At 37.1% G+C, this 25,411-nt stretch overlaps 1 protein-coding gene across 5 annotated transcripts in view; it reads right to left on the bottom strand.

Annotated features, from left to right (window-relative positions):
* DCAF6 (DDB1 and CUL4 associated factor 6) overlaps positions 1-25,411 on the bottom strand; it is a 132,466-nt gene that overhangs the window by 106,950 nt on the left and 105 nt on the right. For 3 of the 5 annotated variants that reach the window (XM_012783873.3, XM_012783875.3, XM_012783877.3), the window contains exons 1-3: positions 24,913-25,350; positions 11,201-11,262; positions 8,196-8,288 (exon numbers count right to left, since the gene is read on the bottom strand). In XM_012783873.3, coding sequence (XP_012639327.2) covers positions 8,196-8,288; positions 11,201-11,262; positions 24,913-25,009 — 252 coding nt within the window. In that variant the 5' untranslated portion in view covers positions 25,010-25,350. Of the gene's footprint in view, positions 1-8,195; positions 8,289-11,200; positions 11,263-24,912; positions 25,351-25,411 lie in introns of those variants that run through there. The other 2 variants (XM_076000362.1, XM_076000363.1) reach the window with 1 other exon arrangement.

The raw sequence follows: 25,411 nt of genomic DNA, 5'->3' as shown, positions 1-25,411 counted from the left end.
TTTAATTGTATTTAAAAGACCAGAATTACTGTGACAGCAAAAAAACTACATCTGTGTTTACCCTTTGACCAGGTAAGTCTATATGCAGGAATTCACCCTTAGGATATACCCTAAACAACATACAAAAAAATATGTACAAGGTTATTTACTGAGTTATAATAGCAAAACACAAGAGACTGGGTGAATAAACTATGGTACCTCCCCATAATGGTTACACAGACTGAAGGAGAGTAGGGAATATCTGTTGTGCTATTTAAAAGTACTTAAGGCCGGCACGGTGGCTCACACCTGTAATCCTAGCACTCTGGGAAGCTGAGGCGGGTGGATAGCTCGAGGTAAGGAGTTTGAAACCAGCCTGAGCAAGAGCGAGACCCCGTCTCTACTATAAAAAGAAAGAAATTAATTGGCCAACTAATATATATAGAAAAAATTAGCCGGACACGGTGGCACATGCCTGTAGTCCGGGCTACTTGGGAGGCTGAGGCAGCAGGACTGCTTGAGCCCAGGAGTTTGAGGTTGCTGTGAGCTAGGCATGACGCCATGGCACTCACTCTAGCCTGGGCAACAAAGCGAGACTCTGTCTCCAAAAAAATAAATAAATAAATAAAAGTACTTAAAAGGCCAGGTGTGGTGGCTTACGCCTGTAATCCCAGCACTCTGGGAGGCTAAGGCGGGTGGATTGCTCAAGGTCAGGAGTTTGAAACCAGCCTGAGCAAGAGCAAGACCCCAGTCTCTACTAAAAATAGAAAAAAATTAACTGGCCAGCTAAAAATATATAGAAAAAATTAGCCGGGCATGGTGGTGCATGCCTATAGTCCCAGCTACTCAGGAGACTGAGGCAGGAGAATGGCTTGAGCCCAGGAATTTGGGTTGCTGTTGAGTTAGGCTGACACCACAGCACTCTAGCCCAGGCAACAAAGTGAGACTCTGTCTAAAAAAATAAATAAATAGCAAAAGTACTTAAAAAAAATTGGAATATGTCAAAGCACAGACACAAAGTTAGCTTAAAATGTCCATGAAACAAATTTGGGATAATTTGAGCATCAAAAAGAATTATCACTCTTGGGAGGCCGAGGCGGGCGGATTGCTCAAGGTCAGGAGTTCAAAACCAGCCTGAGCAAGAGCGAGACCCCGTCTCTACTATAAATAGAAAGAAATTAATTGGCCAACTGATATATATATATATATATATATATATATATATATATATATATATATATATATATATAAAATTAGCTGGGCATGGTGGCGCATGCCTGTAGTCCCAGCTACCCGGGAGGCTGAGGCAGAAGGATCACTCGAGCCCAGGAGTTTGAGGTTGCTGTGAGCTAGGCTGTCGCCACGGCACTCACTCTAGCCTGGGCAACAAAGCGAGACTCTGTCTCAAAAAAAAAAAAAAAAAAAAAAATTATCAGTGATAGATTATAATTAAAAATAAGCCCATAGTAATTTTCTTTAGAAAGGTGGCAGGGACAGAGGAAATGCTCTTATTTACAGAAGCATGTAAAGTTAATAAATGTAGACGAATGACAATTTAAAAATCATTGTTTTGTAACTATGTTAATTATAACTGATTCAAACAGAAATCATCAATTAATACGAAAACCACTAGAGAATATTCACACAGTCTCAACATACCACCTAACAGTTTTAATAATTACAAAGGATAACTAACGCAGGTATCAATATTACCAACAAAAGGACAAACTACATCATATACTACATTGTTACTTATTGAGAACTTTTACCAAAAATGCTTAATCTACTCATGAAGAAATAGACAAATCCAAATTGAGACATTCTATAAAACAACTAGCCTGACATGTCAACATCATGAAACATGTAGAATAATTAATGTAAAGTCTTTAAACAAGATAAATATAATGCCCTTATCCCTGTCAGGTATTTTAGAATGGTTTATCAAGTGGTTAACTACATATAGGTCACTACATATAGCCATTAATTTCTTAGTCTGATAGGTCTTTTGCTTCTAATTAGTCACATTTTTAGCATTAGTCACAGTCACAAACTCTTAACAATTTGTCAGTTACTTCCATTTAACAGGTTTATATGTAACTTCAGAAACAAAAGCAGGAGCCTCACTGCTTCATTTGCCACTCATAAACTGAAAAGGATTGCTTTATTAAACTAATTGAGATTTAGAGAGTAAAAAATTGGGAACCTCTTACTTTTGAACAAATCTCTAGATTTCAGATGCCCCTCTCCAAACTTCCTTTCTTCCAGTGCTCCCCATCTCAATGGCATCAATATCTACCCAGACAGCTGATCAAGTCAAAAACTAAGGAATCATCTTTCATTTTTCTTTCCTTCATCCACAACATCAAATCTACCAGCGAAGTCATGCCAAAATACATCTCAAATTACTTCTTGCCATCTCCAATATTATCTATGAGCCATCATCTTCTCTTACACCTGAATTATTTCAATGGCCTACTATCTCCTACTTTCAGTCTTGTTCAAACTCTACTCTCCAAATAGCAGCCAGAGCTACCTTTTAAAAATGAAAATCGTATCATTTGCATGTAAAAAACACTCCAGTGACTGCCCATTTCAATTACACTAAAATGGAAACTCCTTCATATAGCCTCTCAAGGGTGGGGAACCTGTGGCCTTCTATTAATAGATCCTTAAGTGTGGCCTTTTGACTGAATCCAAATTTTACAAAACAATCCCTGCCTACCATTTGAACTTCATTTTGTACCACTTTCTAATTTATTAACAGATAATTGTCGGAAAAACAAGTATTCGTATATGTATATAGTTAACAATTTCAATGAACTTTAGAATTTGCTTTTTAATTGTTGAAACTGAATCTATACAGCCAATACAGGTATGTATGCTACCGGAGGTAAACAGCAATAAGGATGATAACAAATATACATGCACTTAGAACAGTTACAATTTCTGATAGCTACACTTATTTGCTTAGTTGTTCTTTCCTTGGATCAATGCATTTTGATAGTTATTTAGAAAAAAATCTAAGGCTAATGCCCCAGAGAGGTAGAAGTTGGCAGAATAACTTAATCTGAGATGAAAATAATATATTGATAACTGCAATGGTTACTAAATGCGAAGGCATCCATTGATTGCTCGAACATTAAAAAAAAAAAAAAGAAGTAAATGCGAAGGTAGTCTGGTTGTAATATCTATTACTCTGCTGATAACCACATTATATTGGCTGAATAGTTGGACAAGCAGTTATCTCTTTCCTTCTTCAAGTCATGTATGACCCTTCCAAAACTTGAAACTTGGTCCAAAAGTATCCAAATAGTAGAAAATGGTTTTTCAATCCCTTGGTAAAAATCACCGCTCTCTCCTAACCCAACTTACAACCCTAAGTACTGAAAATACAAATATGCACTTTTCTTTTACTAAGATTTATTGGGCATCAACCATATGGCAGGTAAATATTTGCTAAGTGCTGGGGATACAAAAAGAAATTTTCATTGTCTCAAAGAAGTTATAGTCTAAGTACATGTAAACAAATACAATATTAATATAATAATACAGTTATACACAAAGTACAAGACTATAGAGGAAGGAGTAGCTACATGTGTCCACGAAAGCTAGAGAAATAACACAAAAAAAGAGCTAAGACATGAAGGATGAATTTTAAATTTACCAAGTAGATGAGAGGTAGTGGGAAAGCAGGAGATCTCACGTAGAGAGATGAAACGCATACAGTAAAGGAAAGATTTTAAACCCTGAGGACTACAAGTAGCTGGCTAAAGTCAAATCAAGAAAAGTCTTGTATACACTATACATTAAGGATTTCTTTTACAGAAGATGCTTTAAGGCCATCTCAGGGCTAACTTCCATCTTTTTCATCTATACCCTGAAGGGGTAGCCCTTTGAGGGTCCCAATGTATTATGATAGGTCCCTATGCTATATATAGTTAAAATATAACTTCAGTAATAAGGAATATCCCCAGATAATAAGGAATATCTATTAAAAAATCAGTGTTTCAAAACTCTTATTTGCAATAATTTTCCCATGAACTCATAAAATCTAAAAATAGTCAAACTACAAGAACAGGTAATACCTGACTCAGGATTAAAAAAATTACTTTCCTATATAATAAATCAGGCGTCCTCAAACTACGGCCCGTGGGCCACATGCAGGTGTTTTTGCCTGTTTGTTTTTTTATTTCAAAATAAGGTACGTGCAGTATGCATAGGAATTTGTTCATAGTTTTTTTTAAACTATAGTCTGACCCTCCAACGGTCTGAGGGACAGTGAACTGGCCCCTGTTTAAAAAGTTTGAGGACCCCTGTAAGAAATAATCATCAGTGTTTTAAAATTTTTTAAAACTCCTATATCATACCAAATTTGGAACTATTAAAACCACTATGTGAAAAAGATAAAGCCTTGTTATAATTACAATCTTTAAAAATGAAATCTGATTAATCATTTCTCAAGAAATGAGGAAGAGTAATCATCCTCATGAATATACATATTCTATTGGAAATCATGCATAAAAGTGACTGTTATTTCTTCAAAAATAAGCAAATAAAGGAGAAACAGAATTTTTAAAAATGACTCCTTGGACGGGCGTGGTGGCTCACGCCTGTAATCCTAGCACTCTGGGAGGCCAAGATGGGCGGATCATTTGAGCTCAGGAGTTTGAGACCAGCCTGAGCAAGAGTGAGACCCCATCTCTACTAAAAATAGAAAGAAATTAATTGGGAAGCTAAAAACATGTATTAAAAAAAATTAGCCAGGCATGGTGGCACATGCCTATAGTCCCAGCTACTTGGGAGACAGGCAGAAGGATTGCTTGAGCCCAGGAGTTTGAGGTTGCTGTGAGCTAGGCTGATGCCGCAGCACTCTAGCCTGGGCAATAGAGTGAGACTCTGTCTCAAAAATAAATAAAACAAAATAAAATAAAAATGACTCCTTTGGTACCCAGATGATTGTTTGGTATAACCTAAGAGTTAAAATTCCAACAGTGATGATCAAAAAGTATTCTACATGTACATTATTCCAGAAAATGTTCTCTATTATAAGAAAAGGGCTGTCCTAGTAATTGCTGACCTAAGAAAAGTAGGATCTGAAAACATCAAGCTCTCCCTTTGCTAAGCCAGGATTAAGTAAGTAAAACTATCACTGAAATAAAATTATAACCTATTAATCAAAGATAGCCTCAGTATAAACAATATGAAGTTTTTAGGCTGATGGGAAACAAATACTTATTTAAATATCTTAACTATTTAAATGTAGAAAAATAAGAAATACATGAACAGTTGATTCTATAACACTGGAAATTTTAAACAAGACTTTGGTCTACCAAGCTACTACATTATCACTGATATAAAAATATTTGTATACTTTCTCTACCTATGAACTTGGAAGCTAAGAACCAATGAAAATCAAAATACAATTCTAATGAAAATTAAGTATGATATCCCAAGTTTACTGAATTTGATATCATAAAGCATTTCATTACAACATAGCCAATGCTTATAAACTGACAAAATCTAGTTTCTTAAACTACTTGGCTGAAGATTAGATTCTGTGAGCCTAAAAATAAATTATAATTGGTAAGATCCAACTTCAAACAACGAGCCAGGATCATTCATATATCATTATGTAACCTAAATGAATAAACAAAAAAATTTTTTAAAGGTAGAAAGAAACATAAATATAAAATATTAATATTAGAAAGGATTTTATAGATTAATTATGACTCTCTTAATTAACATGAATAAAATGGCTGAGGAAAGTTTAAATAACTTGGCCAGGATGGTAGAAAACCAACATGTAAGGCCGGGCGCGGTGGCTCACGCCTGTAATCCTAGCACTTTGGGAGGCCGAGGCGGGCAGATTGCTCGAGGTCAGGAGTTCGAAACCAGCCTGAGCGAGACCCCGTCTCTACCAAAAATAGAAATAAATTAATTGACCAACTAAAAATATATATACAAAAAATTAGCCGGGCATGGTGGCGCATGCCTGTAGTCCCAGCTACTCGGGAGGCTGAGGCAGGAGGATCGCTGAGCCCCGGAGATTGAGGTTGCTGTGAGCCAGGCTGACGCCACGGCACTCACTCTAGCCTGGGCAACAAAGTGAGACTCTGTCTCAAAAAAACAAAAAAGAAAAAAAAAAAAAAAAAAAAGAAAACCAACATGTATTCTGAAGTTATGGGCCTTGCAGAAAAAAAACAGAAAACATATAAATGCATATAGATCATTATATCATACTTATCATAACATAATTAAAAATTTTTAAGGAACTCTTCTTCAAAGACCTAAATATTAATTATATTTCATATTACACTAGTACCAAAAAGAAAACAGAAGTACAACTACTGTGCCACTTATCAAATTATTTCCTCTCAGCTCCAAAATTACCCTTCACTTTTACTTTTAGGCAATGGAACTGGTTCCTTAATTTTTCCTTTGCCAGTCGGCATAATTTTAAACTTTGCCAGTACAGAAGTTTACTAACACTAGAAGAATGATGCAAGAAAAAGGAGTTTGCTTCCTATTTCTGATGTGCTTCCTCAGCAGGCTCCTGCTCAAAGGTTCATAGGTTCTTCATGCTAGGGACTTCTAGTGTGGGCAGCTTCTCCAGTACCATAGCATCAGGCTTCTGCAGGGCAGTCAGCTTCTTCAAGACCCACCTACTGAATGAATGGTACAACACCCAGAAGCTTCGCTTGCATCACCATCTCCCCATGTCCTGGAACATTCTGTAGCATATTACCTTTGATGAGATATCTTCCCATAAACACCCTTTCCCTACTCCCTAGAGAGAGGTGTTTCAGCAAGTTCTTCCAGAAGGGAATGCCTGGCAAGTTCCACTAGCATAGAATCACTGAGACTTCTCTGCCATCCAGTGAGCCATGGCATACCCTCTTCAATAAGGTCTAGTCTCAGCACTGCGGGGGCCTCTTCCTTAGGTGGTTTATCTCAGTCCCAGGTTTAGTGGCAGCTCAATATACTTGTTATTTTTGTGTTTTAGAGTCCTCTTCACTTTTTAGCAACCAAGCCCTTACTACTCTAATCTCTTGTTATAGGTAGTAGTTCTTTACATTAAACTTTCTGTGTTGGAACTATTGCGTGGTTTTTCTGACTGGACCCTGACTAACACAACCACCAATACACAGTTGCTACTATCGCCAAAAAAAAAGTTCTTTTAAAGATACCTTTGTGGAATTATTATCAAAATAGATGTTAAAAGACTTAAGATATAGGAAATCTAACACAATCAGGATGGAAAAATGTATCACTTTAATTGGAAGGTAGCTAGGAAATATTCCTATTCTTAAACTAGACTTTAAATGATCCTTTGAATGCTTCAGATCTTACAAATTTTAAAATAACTATTTAGTCATATTTCTAAAACAGAAGGCTTCCCTTTGTAAATGCTAGGTCAAATGTAAAGGATGTCACATTTTCTTTTTATTACAGTCAGCTGTTTATAGCTTTCTCATTCAGTAGGCTAAATTTTCCTGTAAACATTCTTATAAACTGAACATTCTGTAGATATAATAAACACTTATTTGAAGCAGTAATTAAAATAAAGTTATCTGAGAGAAAACTATATTCTTAGATATTTCTTGATCTTCTGGTGAGGAGTTTTATTAGCTTATGACAACTTTTTCTTCATTAAAAATCATTTTTAATTTTCTCTGTATCTCAAAAAATAGTCATATGGTGGTCACTTGTCTGCCATGTCTAAAAATGTTTTAAATAAAACTAAATTTTCTAAAAGACTAAATTTCAAATTCTTAAAAAAATTAACAATGACTATGCTTGTCAGCTTTGTCCACACTATTCTTACCATTAGAACAAATAACTTTTTAGAATGTTGATATATTAAGGTTATAGATAGAGGTAATTTTCTCAGTTAACTCATACTTTATACATGGCACAGCTGTCTCTCCCCTACCCCAAACAATGTTATTGAGATAATGTCACTTGTAGCTACTATTATTCACTTAAATAAAATGAAGCATATTTCAATTTTCTGGAATTTAAGGCTGAATGAATCCCTAAGGAAACTAAGGGTCCTACGTGTGTGTAATAACTTATAAATTATACAATTAAGTTTAACAAAACAATGGACAAATGTCTATTCCATGATTATTTATAATTTTTTCATGTCTAGTTTCTTGACTTTTTTTCTCTCATTAAATTATATATATATATATATATATATTTAACCACTTTACCTTTCTGCTGTAAGGATTACTAATTACTAACTTGGTGTCATCTGAGCCAGATAAAATATATTCTCCAGTGTCATTCCAACATATTGTATTAACCTAAAAAAGAAAGCAAAAAAGAAATATAAGCAAACTGGACATAACAGAATTATGCCATCTTTTAGTCACCTGATGGCACAAAATTTATAGCACTGATGAGGTCATATCTATGTTAAAAAGTATTTACATATTGAAAAAATAAACTTCCAGTTTCCAGTTTCACATGTAAGAAGCTTGGAAGTCACCACTCCATTCTAACAAGTGAGAGGCTGAACAGACTGCAAAAGTAACGGCTCCTCTTAGATCACTCAGAGAGGTGAGGACACAAGACAAATTGCTACTCTAACAACTGGAGAGACCAATAGGTAAATAAAAGGAGTCTTGGCTTACTGGAGCAGAGACTCAAGAGAGGAAACTTCTGTAAAAAAACAGGACCGGAGTAAGAAAACCTGAACTATAATTGATGAATTGCTAGAGGTATGGAAAGGACAAGTCTAACTGTTAAAAGCTCTAGGGGGATCCAGTCATGGGGAATTGGGTGGGACCCTCTATTTTGAGTTTTAATTCCAGGGGCTCAACTAGGTTTTCATAATAAATTTCAGAGAAAAATCCCCTCTGCCTCTGGCAGGGGGAGAGAAAAAGAAACCATTTCAAATACACCAGAGTACTCTGTTCTTAACAAAGTCTGCCCTCAGGAGAATCTATTTAACCACGGCTTAACCCACTGGGGTTCTATCAGACCCTATAGACCTGGGGGAGGAGAAATACTCAACTCTAGCCTTCCACATAGGGGAATAAACAAACCCAACTCCAGCTCACTCTATTAACCTATCCCACCTACGAGGGGTGTGATCGCTTATGAAGTTCATAGTCCAGAGGCGTAGACGCATTAAGAGACAGAGATCTAATCATACAACTACAGAACATTTCCTCTCCATCTACACCTTACCACTACATTACTAAATACCTGTTTACACATTATCTTTTAACCAGTACATCATATCCAGCCATTATGAAAAACACAAGGCATACTAAAAGGCAAAAAATATAATTTGAAGAGACAAAGTATCAGAACTAAACACAGCAGGGATGTTTGAGGTATCAGACCGGGAATTTGAAACAACTATGATTAATATGCTAAGATCTCTAATGTATAAAGTATACATCATGTAAAAACATACAGCCAATGTAAAAACAGATGGAAATTTGAAGAAAAATATAAAATAATTGCTAGAGATTAAAAAAACAATGTAACAAAGTGAAGCAGAATGCCTTTGATGAGCTTATTAGTAGACTGGACATGGCTGAGAAAACAATCTCTGACCTTGAGGATATATTAATAAAAACCTACAAAACTGAAAATCAAAGAGAACAAAGACTGAAAAAAACAGAATACCCAAGGACTGTGCAACAACTGTAAAAGTTGAAACTAAAATGTAATGGAATATCAGAAGGAAAAGAGAGAAAAGAATAGAAGAAATAGCTGAAATAATATTATTGGAAAGTTAATTAGCAATAAAAAAGAAAAGATAAAATAATAATGGCTGATATTCCCACAAATGAATGACAGACACCAAATCACAGATCCAGGAAGCTCAGAGAACACCAACCATGATAAATACAAAAAGAACTACACCTAGGGATGTCATTTTCACAAACTAAAGAAAATCAAAGGTAAAGAAAAAATCCTGAAAGAAGCCAAAGTAAAAAACAAAGAAGAGCAAATAAAAGAATTACATCTAACTTCTACTCAGAAATCATGTAAAGAGAAAGTAAAGTGAAATATTTAAAACATTAAGAGAAAAAAACCACCAACCTAAAATTCTATACCCTGAAAATTACCCTTCAAAACAGAAAGAGAAATAAAGATTTTCTCAGATAAATAAACATCGAGGGAATTTGTTACCAGTAGACCAACCTTGCAAGAAATTTTGAAAGTTCTTTGGAGAAAAGGAAAATAATATAGGTCAGAAACTTGGATCTACATAAAGAAAAGAACAGCATCGAAGGAGGAATAAGTGAAGACAAAATAAAAAGTTTTACTTATTCTTAATTGATTTAACAGATCAATTATTATTGTTCAAAATAATAGTATTATAACAATGTATTTGATTATGTGTGTATGTATACATCACATATCTATGAAAATATACCTGTGAATGCTCTTAAGTAACTGAAATGAAAGATAGCAATAATACAAGGTACAAGATAAAGCATTTAAGATTATTTTGTTCTCAAACTACCTGTGAAGTGCTATGGCATTATTTGAAATAAAATAGACTTGGATTAGTTACATATGTATATTGCCAACTCTAAGGCAACCACTAAAAAAGTTCTCAAAAGGAGTATAACTGATAAATACTGAGGAAGGAGAGAAAATAAAATCACATAAAATGCTCAAGTAGAACCACAAAGGCAGAAGAGTGGAAGACAAAAAAAGGAACAAAGAGCAAGGGTAACAAACAGAAAACAGCAACAACAAATATGGTAGATATTAATCCAACTATATCAATAATCATTTGATTTATGGGTTTTGGTTCGGTTTTTTTTTTAGACAGGGTCTTGCTCTGTTTCCTGGGCTAGAGTGTAGTGACATCATCATAGCTCACTGCAACCTCCAACTGCCAGGCTCAAGGTTATCCTCTTGCCTCAGCCTCCTGAGTAGCTGGGACTACAGGCATGCTGCCACCACACCCAGTTATTTTTTTTTTTTCTATTTTTTTGTAGAGCACTATTTTGCTCAGGAGGGTCTTAAATTCTTGGCCTCAAGCAATCCTCCCACCTTGACCTCCCAATGTGCTGGAATTATAGGCATGAGCCACCAGGCCCAGTTTTATGTTTTAATGTAAAATTTACTCTTCCATTATATTATAGTTAGTCACAATCCCTTCTGGGAGGATTGGGGCATTTCATCAAACATTTAAACATGTAGCATTAAAGCCCTTCAGAGTTAAAAATTAACTATTACTTACACAGCCATCATGCACATTTAGGGTTGCTTCAAGTTTTAATCTTTGGATAAATTCTCTTCTTCCTGTTTAAAAAGAAAGAAAAAATTAAATAAAGCATACAACTTGTTGGTGAGAAAAGTATAACATTGAAGAGCCTAGAATCTGGCATAATAAAGTAGATTTAAGCTCTAATTTCAGCTCTACCATTTATAAACTAAGTGATATTGGGCAAATTAACCTCCTCTTAAGCCTTAATTTCCTCCTTAGATACCTATCTTATGTGGGGTTTTTGTTTGTTTGTTTGAGACAGACTCTCACTCTTGTCCGGGCTAGAGTGCCCTGGCGTTAGCCTAGCTCACAGCAACCTCAAACTCCTGGGCTCAAGCAATCCTTCTGCCTCAGCCTCCGGAGTAGCTGGGACTACAGGCATGTGCTACCATGCCCAGCTAATTTTTTCTATATATATATTTTTAGTTGGCCAATTAATTTGTTTCTAGTTTTAGTAGAGACGGGGTCTCCCTCTTGCTCAGGCTGGTTTCCAACTCCTGACCTTGGGTGATCCTCCCACCTTGGCCTCCCAGAGTGCTAGGATTGAGCCACTGCACCCAGCCTCTTATGTGATTATTGTTTAAGGGCAAAATGATTCAAAGACAGCAAGGGCTTAGCATAGTGTCTGGACCACAGTAAATGCTCAAATGTTTCTTCATTCATTCAACAAATATTTATTAAGTATTCTGTTTCAAGTAATTTTCTAGAAGGTAGGAATACAGTGGTAAAATAAAACAAAAAGATTTCCACCCTCTAGTGAGAGGACAAAGACAAAACATTACGTCAGTTGGTTAGGTTAAAGTATTATATGAAAAAATATGGCCGGGCGCTGTCTCAAAAAAATAAAAAAATAAAGCATCTATTTTTAAACATACCTAAATTTTATAAATATCAAAGTAATTTAAAGTTAATTTTACGATGATAAAATTTGGCACCAAACATAAAATTAGCCTAAATGCACTATTAATAACAGAATAGTTAATTTATTGCCAAAACAGAGTAAGTCCCTTCTTTGAAAAAGAGAAATATGTCCTGACCGGGCATGGTGGCTCATGACTATAATATAATGCTAGCACTCTGGGAGGCCAAGGTGGGAGGATCACTCAAGGTCAGGAGTTCAAGACCAGCCAGAGCAAGAGTGAGACACCATAGAAAGAAATTAATTGGCCAACTAAAATTACATAGAAAAAATTAGCCGGGCATGGTGGCGCATCCCTGTAGTCTCAGCTACTCAGGAGGCTGAGGCAGAAGGATTGCTTGAGCCCAGAAGTTTGAGGTTGCTGTGAGCTAGGCTGACGCCACGGCACTCTAGCCTGGGCAACAGAGTAAGACTCTGTCTCAAAAAAAAAGAATGAATCACCTTTACCAAAGATAGAACAAAAAGCACGTTTATTGAGAAGCTGTAATGAAAGGAAGCTGAATTTATGATAAAGTGATAATTAAGTAATCAGGCCGATGAGACTGTTAATTAAATTTTCCTATATTTTTTGTATATTGTCACAAAGGGCAGATTTCTCTACTATGCTTTCTTGCTATTTGATGTAAACATCAAGATCCTCTCAAAGCTAATTTCTTTCTTTCTTGTTTTTTAACTGGTAAGATGGCTAGGTAAAGGATGACTATATAGGTTAAAAAAATAAATAATTATGGATAGTTACAGGAGTTTTCTGAGAAGGCAGATGTTCCATGGTTCCTAAACTTATTGAAATAAAACAACCTAAAGAAATTCAGTAAAGTGTTTTCATGAACTAGGTTGTATTTTATATAATTACCTTTTTATTTTTTTTTTTTTTTTTTTTTTTTTTTTTTTTTTTTTTGAGACAGAGTCTCACTTTGTTGCCCAGGCTAGAGTGAGTGCCGTGGCGTCAGCCTAGCTCACAGCAACCTCAAACTCCTGGGCTCGAGCAATCCTTCTGCCTCAGCCTCCCGAGTAGCTGGGACTACAGGCATGAGCCACCATGCCCGGCTAATTTTTTTTATATATATATCAGTTGGCCAATTAATTTCTTTCTATTTTTAGTAGAGACGGGGTCTCGCTCTTGCTCAGGCTGGTTTTGAACTCCTGACCTTGAGCAATCCGCCCGCCTCGGCCTCCCAAGAGCTAGGATTACAGGCGTGAGCCACAGCGCCCGGCCTATAATTACCTTTTTAAATCATAAAAAGATACTAACTGTAGTAAACAGATTTTTTATAACTCATTTCCTTTTGGCCAAAGGAAGGCTTGGTAATCCGGCTGAATTACATAGTAAAGAAACAAGGTATTCAAATTAACAATATGACAACAATTAGAACTCATTAAAATGCTAAAGTACTGGAAACTTTTTTCCCAAATATTTAACACCTAAGTTTGAAAACATAGCTCTAGCCATTCTGATCTGGAGAAAATGGTTGTAGGACATTAAGAGAATAGAAGAAAAAGTTGTTCTAGCAAGAACTCTAACATGAAATTTGTACATATAAACATGTACAGAGACATGATATAATTAAATAATTCCTAAATGATATTTTTGTATGAGACTTTGGAGATAAAACTGTGCTGTCCAACCATCTCATAAAGTGTGCTCCTAGAGCACACTAACAAAAACCATCTACTATTACCCTTTTAGTAACTAAACACAATACCAAGAAATAGAAGCTAAAAGCCACCATAAAATAGAACTGAGTCCCTCAAAATAAAAAAAAAACCTCACACTTGAATGCTATTAAAAACCGTGAAGGGCCTGTCTGGTCTATTTGCAAGATAACCAATTAGCCTGCCACCATTTCTTGGATGCTGGCAAGAGACATAAGACTCCTACATCAGAGGCAAAAAGTTTACTAATCACAGCACAGCAAGCAGCATGAGCTTCAAGTTTGCATTGTTCCTCTTATCCCCCAAATCCCATAGGGGGACACTCAGAGAGGCCTGGGTGGATGCTACGCATGTAAAAGGTTTAAACCACAGCTAAGGAACCCCGAACTGAGGGAACCCAAATCTTACATTAAGCAAACCTGCCTGACCTTTGGAGACATTATTTTTACAATACTAGAAAATAAACAAACTTGCTCTCTGCTCCAGAGGGAGATACTGTATCTTCCAGGGCTATTCACTATACAAACATCATTGGAAAGACAGTCCAGAACAAAGCTAGTGCTTCTGCTCATAATATGTGCATAAAGTCAAAAGAGCCGTGAAGAATCTTCTCCCAATGATTACATACTTTTTATGGATGAACTTGCCATTGTGGCTTTCTACTCAAGTCTTTCTGCACTCCAAGCTGCCTCTTTGTATTAGTAGACTTTAAGCTCCATAAGAAAAGGAACACTCTTTTGTTCACCAAAGTATTCCAAGTACCTAGAACAGGGCTTACCATAAAGTAGGTATTTCATACACAGTTGCTGAATCAATGACTATTAGGATCATAATATCCATTGTGTTCTGTAATCTGTATTATCACTTAATAATACATGGCAAACATCTTTCAATGAAAATAAATATAGAGCTATTGGTCATTTTTAATCATTGTATAACTTATTAAACAGCTTTGTAATTTATTTACTTATATAACTATCTCCCTTACTAGATTATGAGATGCTTGAACAAGAAACACTGGGACAAGGTTTAAATATCTAACTTGAAATATACTACACTTTTGCTGGGTAAAACTTTTTCTCTCAGAGCTTCAGTTCCAAGGAGATGGAACGCAGAACTATTTCATCTTTGGTACAGCACAGAACAAAAGAGGTGACTGACACTGGAGTATTCAAAAAGAAACCAGCAAAAATGTAAATGAATGCTTAAATGCCAATTTAAGATGCAATAGAGAGAGTTTAGATTTCTCTGGGAACCCTGGACACAAGCAGAGTCTGCATTCAGTCACAAGCAATTTTCCATGAGCTCTCACCAAGTACTCTCACCAAGAACAGTGAAAAGGTGACAGAAGACTTGAGAGAGCCCCTATCTGGTAGGGCACAGGAATGAAACTCCACTCAACTTTCTAGGCCATTCTCTCATGGGAAGCAAAAGCCTTAAGCTAATGTGTGAAACCTTAGCAAAGAGTCTCAGTAATGGTTCACTACCTCTGAGAAAGACAGGAAACCATTACATCCCTGTTTCAGGCAAAGGCAAACAAATATTTTGCCCTAAGTAAGGAGCATAAATTGTCCATCCTTAAGGGAGGGGCAGAAAACCCCTTCCCATCCCTGCCATGAACTTTACAATAAATAACAAGCAAAATAGAAAGTGTAGTGGCTCTGAGATGTGTCAAAACAGCTGTATGTTTCTGGTTAGGGTAAGTCACCCATCATTTTTGCACAAGACTTGGAGAAGGGAAGTAAAGCAACAGCCATATTGGTTTTCATGCCTAGAAGGTGAGGACTGAACTATGATCTTTTTCTTTTGCTAAAAACTCTTTCCTAAGGAGGCCAGCTGGGTCAGGCTGACAAATGGTAAATTCCTACTAAGCGGCTTTTGTTAACCAAATAAAGCAGTGGTTTACTTCCCAACCTGATTCTGGTATGGCATTAACATCACCTAAAAGATAGGAAGCCCCTGTCTTAACTCAAGCATCCTAGCAGATGCCTATCATAAATTTAAAATATCTTAACTCAAGCATCCTAACAGGCGCCTATTGTAAATTTAAAATGTCCTCCTGTCTGGACCTCCCAGAGTGCTCATACCCTTATCTTAAAGTAAGCATATCCTTTCTGGTCTTCTAGATAAAGTCTAACTCTCTCAGCCAATTGCCAGCCAAAGAATCTTTAAATCCACCTATAACCTGTAACCCCACCCCCCTCACCCCCCCACCCCACCCCCCTTCGAGATGTCCCACCTTTTTGGGCCAAACCAATGTATGCCTCTCATGTATTGATTTGTGACTTTGCCTGTATAAAACTGAACTGTAACCCAGCCAGAGCGAGTCCACTTGCCCAAGGCCTCTTGGGAGTGGCTCCGGGTCATGGTCCTCAAATTTGGCTCAGAATAAATCTCTTTAAAATTATTTTACAGAGTTTGGCTTTTTTCCGTCGACAAAGGTAGGAGCAGATGCTTGTGTAATTCACAACCATTGTTGCTTATCTGCTACCTCCTTGGAATGAGCAGCAACTTGACCTATAACTGTCCCACACTTCTGTGGTTCCTCCTTTAGTTTCTTCAAATACTGGACCAATTATACATTTAAGTCTGTGAACTAAAATAAAATTTTAAGGCTCACCCCCCACCCCCATCAGCTGACTGAATGAACTCTCTCATGGCCAAAGGAATATCCTAAAACTAAACTGTCTGCCAGGAGGAGGTAGGTCAGAAATGCCTCATCATGCCCCCCTCCCTCTTGGAGACATCCTTCATTACCCATTAACAGGCCTAAGGGTATGCAAGACAAACCTACAGGTCCTCAATTTACACAAGAAATCTACATCAGGAGGCTTATCTCTGATAACAGCTCCTCATGTTAAAACATTGCGAGCCTTTAGACAAAGCTTCGTGTCTTTAACCAATCATAAGCCAAAGAATCTTTAAACCCACCTATAACTTGTAAGCCCCCCCCATTCGAGATGGCCCACCTTTTTGGGCCAAACCAATGTATGCCTTCCACATATTGATTTATGACTTTACCTATAACCTCTGTCTCCCTAAAATGTATAAAATCAAACTGTAACCCAGCCACAATGGAGTCCACTTGCTCAAGGCCTCTTGGGAGTGGCTCCGGGTCATGGTCCTCAAATTTGGCTCAGAATAAATCTCTTTAAAATTATTTTACAGAGTTTGGCTTTTTTCCATTGACAAGTCCATGACTTTTCCTATAAAACACACACATCAATTAGACTGGAGACAGTGAGATATGACATAGATCCTACATCATGAGATCTAGCTCATGCTCATGGGTTCAAGCTTATCCTTGCTTCCTCCTACTTTACAACAACCTTCCCTTCCCAACTGTCAGACCTTTAGATATAAAGCCCCAGCTTCAGACATGAAGAGAAGATAACAACCTTAGAAAGACTGTTTAATGAGCACCCACAATTACATATGGTCAAATCCCTATGCCACATCTTTGTGTGTATGTATGTGTATGTATTATTAATAACTCCCAGTGGTCCTGATTCTCTGATTGAACCTACTCGTGATAAGCACTTTCAGCAAACTAGGAATAGAGGGAAACCTCTTCAGCCTGATAAAGAGCACCTATAAACATGATATTGAATGGTGAAAGACCAAATATTTTCTACATAAAATCAGGAACAAGATAAGGATGCCGACTCTTACCGCTATTATTACACATAGTATTAGAAGTTCTAGCCAATCCAGTAACATAAAAAAGAAAGAAAAATACAGAAATTGGATGGAAAGAAATAAAACTATCTCTATTGGAAGATGACATGATTATCTATGTATAAAACCCCTAGGAATATACCCAAAAAAACCCTTGAACTGGTGAGTGAGGTCAGAAAGGTCACAGAATGCAAGATCAACACACACACACAAAATCATATTTTTATATATTAACAATGAAAAATGTGGAAATTGAACTTAAACATAATACCATTTATAATTGCTCCAAAAACTTAAATATTTAGGCATAAATTTAACAAAACATGTTGAGGATCTGTATCCTGATAATTATAAAATATTGATGAAAAAAGTCAAAGACCTAAATAAATAGAGTGACACACTATGTTAATGGACTGGAAGACTCAACATATCAAAATCCCAGCAAAGTGTTTGGAGACATGGACAAGTTTATTGTAAAATTTATACGGAAAGGCACAAGACCTGGAACAGCTAAAACAATTTTGAAAAAGAAAAATAAGGTGGGAAAAATCACTCTAACTCAATGTTAACGCTTACTATCAAATATATAGCTACAGTAAGCAAGACACTATAATATTCACAGAGAGATGAACATACACATCAACTGACCAGAATAGAGAACTCAGAATTAGATTCATACAAATATGCCCAACTAATTTTTAACAAACGTATAAAAGCAATTCAATGGAGGAAATATAGCCTTTTCAACAAATGGTACTGGATTAAGTGGACATCCATAGGCATAAAAATGAACTTCAATCTAAACTTCACAACTTATCCAAAAATTAACTCAAAATGAACCCTAGATTTAAACATAAAACTATAAAGATTTAGGAAAAACACAGGAGACAATTTTCAGGATCTAATGATAAGAGTTCTTAGGCACGATATCAAAAGCACAACCCCTAAAAGAAAAAAACTGATAAACTGATCAAACCAAAATTAAAAACCTTTGCTCTGCAAAAGACTCTGTGAGGAAAATGAAAGATAAACTACAGACAGGGTGAAAAGATTTGCAAACCATGTATGTAACAAAGGACTAGTACCTAACATACATAAAGAATTCTCAAAACTCAACATTTGGAAAAAATTAAATAATCCAAATAGAAATGAACAAGAGGCATTTCACTGAAATTATTAGGTGGCAAATAAGCACATGAAAGAATGTTCAACATTAGCCATTAGGGAAATGCAAATTAAAACCACAATGAGATATCACTAGGTAGCTATCAGAATGGCTAAAATAAAGTTGATAATATCAAATGCTGGAAAGGATACAGAGAAACTGGATTACTCACGTGTGGCTGACAGGAACAAAAAATGGTGCTGGAAAAAGAGCATGGCAATTTCTTAAAATAAATTAAATAATGTGCTTATCATATGGCCCAGTAATTGCATTCTTGGGCATTTATCCCACAGAAATGAAAACTTATGTTAATACAAAAACCTGCACATTAAATGTTGTGTGGTTTTGTTTTTTTTTTTTTTTTTTTTTTTGAGACAGAATCTCGCTTTGTTGCCTAGGCTAGAGTGAGTGCCATGGCGTCAGCCTAGCTCACAGCAACCTCAAACTCCTGGGCTCAAGCGATCCTTCTGTCTCAGCCTCCCAAGTAGCTGGGACTACAGGCATGAGCCACCATGCCCGGCTAATTTTTTGTATATATATTAGTTGGCCAATTAGTTTCTTTCTATTTATAGTAGAGACGGGGTCTCGCTCTTGCTCAAGCCGGTTTTGAACTCCCGACCTCGAGCAATCCACCCGCCTCGGCCTCCCAGAGAGCTAGGATTACAGGCGTGAGCCACCGCGCCCGGCCTGTTTTGGTTTTTTTTGAGTCAGAGTCTCACTCTGTTGCCCAGGCTAGAGTGCCATGGCGTCAACCTAGGTCACAGCAACTTCAAACTCCTGGGCTCAAGTGATCCTTCTGCCTCAGCCTCCTGAGTAGCTGGGACTACAGGCACGTGCCACCATGCCCGGCTAATTTTTTTCTATATGTTTTTAGTTGTCTGGCTAATTTCTTTCTATTTTTAGTAGAGATGGGGTCTCACTCTTGCTCAGGCTGGTCTCAAACTCCTGACCTTGAGTGATCCTCCTGCCTTGGCCTCCCAGAGTGCTAGGATTACAGGCGTGAGCCACTGTGCCCGGCCACCTGTACATAAATGTTAATACAAGCTTTATTCTTAATAGCCGAAAACTGGGAACAGCCCAAATATCTAACAACAGGTGAACAGTTAAACAATTATACATCCAAACTACAGATTACTATTCAGTAATAAAGAGGAGTAAACTATTTATATATGGAATGACTTGGATAGATCTCAAGAGAATTATGATGAGTGAAAAAGCCAATCTCAAAAAGTTACACACTGTCATCTGTAAGGTTATATACATATGTTATCTACATAACATTCTTGAAGTTACAAAATTATGGAGATGGAAAACAGATTCATGGTTGCCAGGGGTGAGTGGTGGAGAGGGAAGTATATAGCTGTGGCTACAAAAAAGTATCACAAAAGATTCTAGTGATGGAACAGTCTTGTATTTTAACCACATTAATCTATTAAAATTAATTAATTAAAATCAACATTAGTCCATAAACTTAATTAAAATTAATCTGCTAAACTGTATGGAACGAACACACACACACACACACACACACACACACGTGCATGGATTGTATCCATGTCCATTTCCAGGTTGTGATACTATGCTAGAGTTATACAAAATGTTATCACTAGAGGGAACTGGTCAGAGGGTATATGAGATCTCTTTGTATTATTTCTTACAACTGCATATGAATCTACAATTATCTCAAATTAAAAAGTTTTTGAAAGTATTTTTAAAAAGCCTATCCACAAAGAAAACTACAAGCCCAGATGGTATCAATGAGGAGATCTATCAAACATTTAAGAGAAAAGTAATTTCAATTCTACATAAACTGTTCAGAAAAAAATAACACAACCCAACTCATTTATGAGACCAACCTTATCCTGATACTAAAACCAAGTAAAAATATTACAAGAAAACTACAGATCAATATCCTTTATGAACATAAGCACAAAATTCTTAAAAAATTGAAGCCATCGATACATAAAGGATCATTTACCATAATCAAGTTGGAATTAGCCCAGGAATTGAATGTTGGCTCAACATTCAAAAATCAATCAATATGTTACTATACCACATTAAGAGAATCAGTGATAGAAAAATCATAAAATCATCCCAAGAAATGCAGAACAAACCCTGATAAAATTCAACAGCCAGTCATGATAAACACTATCAGTGACCTAGGAATAGAAGGGAACCTCCTCAATCTGATAAAGGGCAAAAAACCTACAGCCAACAACATACTTAATAATGAAAGACAATGTCCCCCATCTAAAATCTAGAATAAGGCAAGGAAACCCACTCTCACTACTTCTATTCAAGATTCTACCTAAGTCCTGTCCCAGTGAGGAAGGGCAGGCGGAAGAAAGGAAGGAAAGCATATAGGTGGAAATTACAAGAACTGATGAGTAGGTTTAGTGAGGCTGCAGAATGTTAAGGCCAATATAAAAAACAAAAATTCATTGTATTTCTATATACTGGCAATTAACAGTATACTGTATTTTATGTTTATTACAATTGAGTCATTTTTCAGTCATAAAATCATACATTTTCAACTTTCATTGAAATTGCAAGACAAGAGAAATAAAATACAAATATTCCATTATTTTCCCCAGTGGCTAAAAAAGGAGTCAGAACTTACTGACCTTCATATAACTTGGCAACACATTAGGAAGAACCTGGTAATGTAGAACACAGATGTATTCAGGATACATTAAAGTATAATCTATTCTCTCTCTTTTTTTTCCAAACGCCAACTTGAACCAGGTAAAGAATAATCTCAATGAAAAAGTATCTCTTTCAATACATACTGACTCTAATAATATTAAAAAGACACTGACTTTCTAAAACCCTCACAAAAAGACTATATTTCAATCTCCACCAAAAAATGTTCACTGGCTGACTAATCATAATTTAAGTATTTTATGCTAAATATTTTACACATTATAGCAAAAAGTTCCTTTAAATTACTTTTTTGTCACTATCTTTTAATTTAGAAGGGTTAGCAAGTGTAAATTTAAGCTGTAGGCAAGTCTGTCCAAAAGGAGAAAAATATAGGTAGAAACAGGAAATGTACAGAAATAATAGCTTCTATAATAAGCAATGTTTGTTTATAAAACTGTACATATATATGGAAATGAAATATGTGTGGCTAAAAAATTATAACAATTACTGAAAACCAAAAGCACTATTCTACTGCTAGCATAATTTGAGAAACTTTGAAACAAACCTATAGGTGTCCCCAACTCTACTCTGGCAATTATTCTTTAAAAAAAAAAAAAAAGCATACATTAGAATTTAGATCAGGCTAATGAAGACTATGATCTCTGGCCTAGCCTCTGAATCCACACTAGTCCAAAACAACATACTATTGGTTCAGGTGAATTTTCTGCATTTGGGAGCTATAAGTAAACACATACATCTTTTTCTCATAAATAACCTATAGGAAATTATTCATCTTTATTCCCACAACATAAAAGGATATTTTGTGAACTGTAATTTTCTTTGATGAGAAGAAAAGGGGTAATTAATCAATTTAAGTAAAATCAATTAAAAGGCTTGGAAACATATGCGCTATAGTGAAATAATGTGAAATGTAAATGTTACAGGAAAAATCTGTCCATTAGTTCTATTCCAATTTTACTGTTATTTAGCAGTAATTCATTATAAGAAAAACAAATAAAGTAAATATAACAGAAAAATATTTAATCTCAATCTTGTAGATAATCATAAAGTTTAAATATTGAAGTCATTTAAAAAAGGAATCTATTTACTTTCTAAAATCTTTGGGCAAGGAATTTGACTTTTAAAAGGAAGGCTTTATAAGAGTACTGTAGTTTATCACCTAGTCATTTTATCACCACAAAAAAAAGTAATTATGTGAGGTGTAGATATTTTAATTAGCTTGATTGTATATATCAAATCAATGTATATATCAAATTATCAAGTTATATACTTTAAATATATACAATTTTAAACTGTCAATTATGCCTCAATAGAACTGGGGGGAAAGTCATTTCTTTTTAAAACATCATTAATTCAGACACTACTAATGTGGATTTTGCTGTTACCTGAATGCAGAGATAAGGTTAGCACTGCAGTGTGGAGGAGTTAGATAAACTAATGGTGTAAAGGCCGACTAATGGTAAGGACCAAGAAATACCGTTCTTTACAAACTATTTTCAAATACTTAGAAAACTACTTTTAAAGGAAGCTGTTTCAAGAATTTGCTTACTACAAATACATACTATCATACTTAAAATATTACGTAAGATAAAGAACTCTCTGTTCTTAGGGAGTAATATATATACACATACATATACTTAAATAACTATAATTCAGGCTTCCTGCTAAAGCCAGCGAACCTTCAATTCCCCTGTACCCAACACACAAATTCCACTTCCACTAGGGAGTTAGAGTAGGAAGGCAAAAACAAAGTGTATGATTTTGTTATATTTCAATTAACTCCATCATAGATACAGCTGAATTAACTGAACCATAAGTAAACATTAATATATAAAACTACACATAAGTGCTTACTTAAAGTGCCCAAATAATTGAGATGAAGACCAAATCATATTCATTCGTGCAAACCAATGTTGATGTTTGTTTTAGGTTAAAATTAAGTTCTCAGCAAAAAAAACTTCTAAAAGAAATATTGCACACCTTTTTAGGTTTATTGTTTTAATAAGCACTCTCTACAGATGTTTAATTTTAAAGTGATTAATCACCATTCTAGGTACTTACCCTACAACAAATGCACAAAGTCACGTTCAAGGATGTTCATTGGCAGTGCTGTTAGTAATGGTGATGTTCATTTAAAGAAGGTTGAGCAGGCTAAGGTACTTCATAATGTTAATTACTATGTAATAATTTAAAAGTCAAAATGGATCTGTTTTTAGTGCCATGGAAAGATCTCCAAAATGTAGTGTAGAATAAGCAAGTTGCAAAACAATGCTTACAAAAATGATACCATGTATTCAGGTGTATCTCTCTCTCAACTATATTTCTCTCTCTCTCTCTCTCTGTCTCTCTCTCTCACCCCTACAGCATTTTTACATGTATATATGAGCTTGTAAGAAGGAAAAAGGCCTGCAAAAATATTCAGAAAACATTTTTACCTCTAAGGGCAGGATGGAAGTGGAATGGGAGGGATTTTTGCTTCATTTTTATTGAATTTTTACAAGGAGAATGTATTCATGTTACTTGAATTACTAAAAAGCAAGAATATAGAAATTGCAGGCGAACCTCTCTTAATTTACAAACCAGAACTGTTTGTGGTTGGCTGTAATGAGATTTCTTCTATTTACTTGAAATCAAAAACGACACCAACAAATACTTTTTTCTAATAAGAAGTGATAAACTGGAAAGCAAAAAACTATTTGATGCTGGTCTGCCTTACCTCCGAAAACAAAAGGTAATGAAAAGAATGCACAGGAAGAAACAGAAAACACCCTTACCGAGCACGTCCACTTTTAAGAAACAACTTTTTAGTTGACACAGGCGTGACCCAGAATCCTCACTAAACAATGTTACCCAAAACCAAACCAAAAGAAAAAGTGGAATGCTGTTCCCTCAAGTATTGAAGGTTGTTTTTAGAAAGCTTAACTGAGAAACAGTAAATGCCAAGTGTGTTTTCCCGGGGTGGGAACAGGAACGTGAAACCCTACACCACCTTTAAGCGGTCAAAACGAACTGCACAGCAGAGTGGAACCGGGAAGGCGCGCGGGGGCGGGGAGAGCTCAGCTATCACTTTTGGGTTTTGGCTCGGCGCCGCAGAACAGTTTACGCGGAGCGGAGTGTGCTCCGACCTGAAGTCCCTGAGGGTGGTCGACGCGTCGCAGCCGACACCTAAACCCTCCGGAGGCTGAAGAGGAGGGTTTGGGCAACAAAAACTTGGGTCCTTGGGTTGAGCGGGGAGAGCGCGCTGGAGAAGAGCAGAAGCGCCAACTTTTGCTCTAAACGCTGCAGCTCCGTGAGGTTCCGCAAATCTTCTCCCGAGTCCCAAACCCAGAAGCGACCCCAACTCCTTTCCAGGCCCCAGTCCCTTCTCCCATGGCCCAGCCCTTCGAAGAAAAGCTAGCAAGGGCGGCGTCTGACAGCATGCACAGGGGGCTTGACTGTGGTAGGCAGGGGCGCGGAGTCCGGAGGCCGAAACCCCACGCAGCGCCCCGGAATCTCGGGGCGCCCCTGCCGAGGCGCAGTCCCACCTCCAACAGCCCAGGCGGCGCGACCCCCTCCCCCACCTCTGGGCGGCGACCTCAGCGCCCCCGCCCTGGGGCCCTCGCTCACCCAGGTAGCGGCTCCGCAGCCGGGACGGGTCCTCCAGCCCGAGGGACCTTTTCCTCACGTCCCACAACAGGTGTGGGAAGGAGCCACCCCGAGACATGGCTCTGCCTGAGCCGGGGTAGGAGGGGAGACCACCGGTGGGGGAGGGGAGGAGGGGGAGGGGACACGCGGATCAACACCCGAGCCGCACCGGCACCATCCGCGCGCCGGGACTCGCGGGCGCAGCCTTAGACCGAGGTGGCGGCAGCCGCGGCGCCGCCCAGGCCCCCGAAGCCTGGCCGCACCCGGTCCGGAGCTCGCCTCATACTCTCCTTCTCAGACTACCCAGAACATCCAGAGATCAGCAACAGTCTCCTCCCTCGGCCCCCCCCTTCAACAGGAGGAGGCGGAGGCGGAGGCGGTCGCGACTCCTCCCTCTCCTCGTCCTGGACACCCTCCCTTCCAAGCCTTTCTCGCGAGATGATGACCGCCCTGGAACTGAGTCCAGTGCGGGCCACGGCTT

This window comes from Microcebus murinus, chromosome 2 (assembly GCF_040939455.1).
Source record: "Microcebus murinus isolate Inina chromosome 2, M.murinus_Inina_mat1.0, whole genome shotgun sequence".
Taxonomy (NCBI): Eukaryota; Metazoa; Chordata; class Mammalia; order Primates; family Cheirogaleidae; genus Microcebus; species Microcebus murinus.
This window is presented reverse-complemented; position numbering and strand designations above follow the sequence as displayed.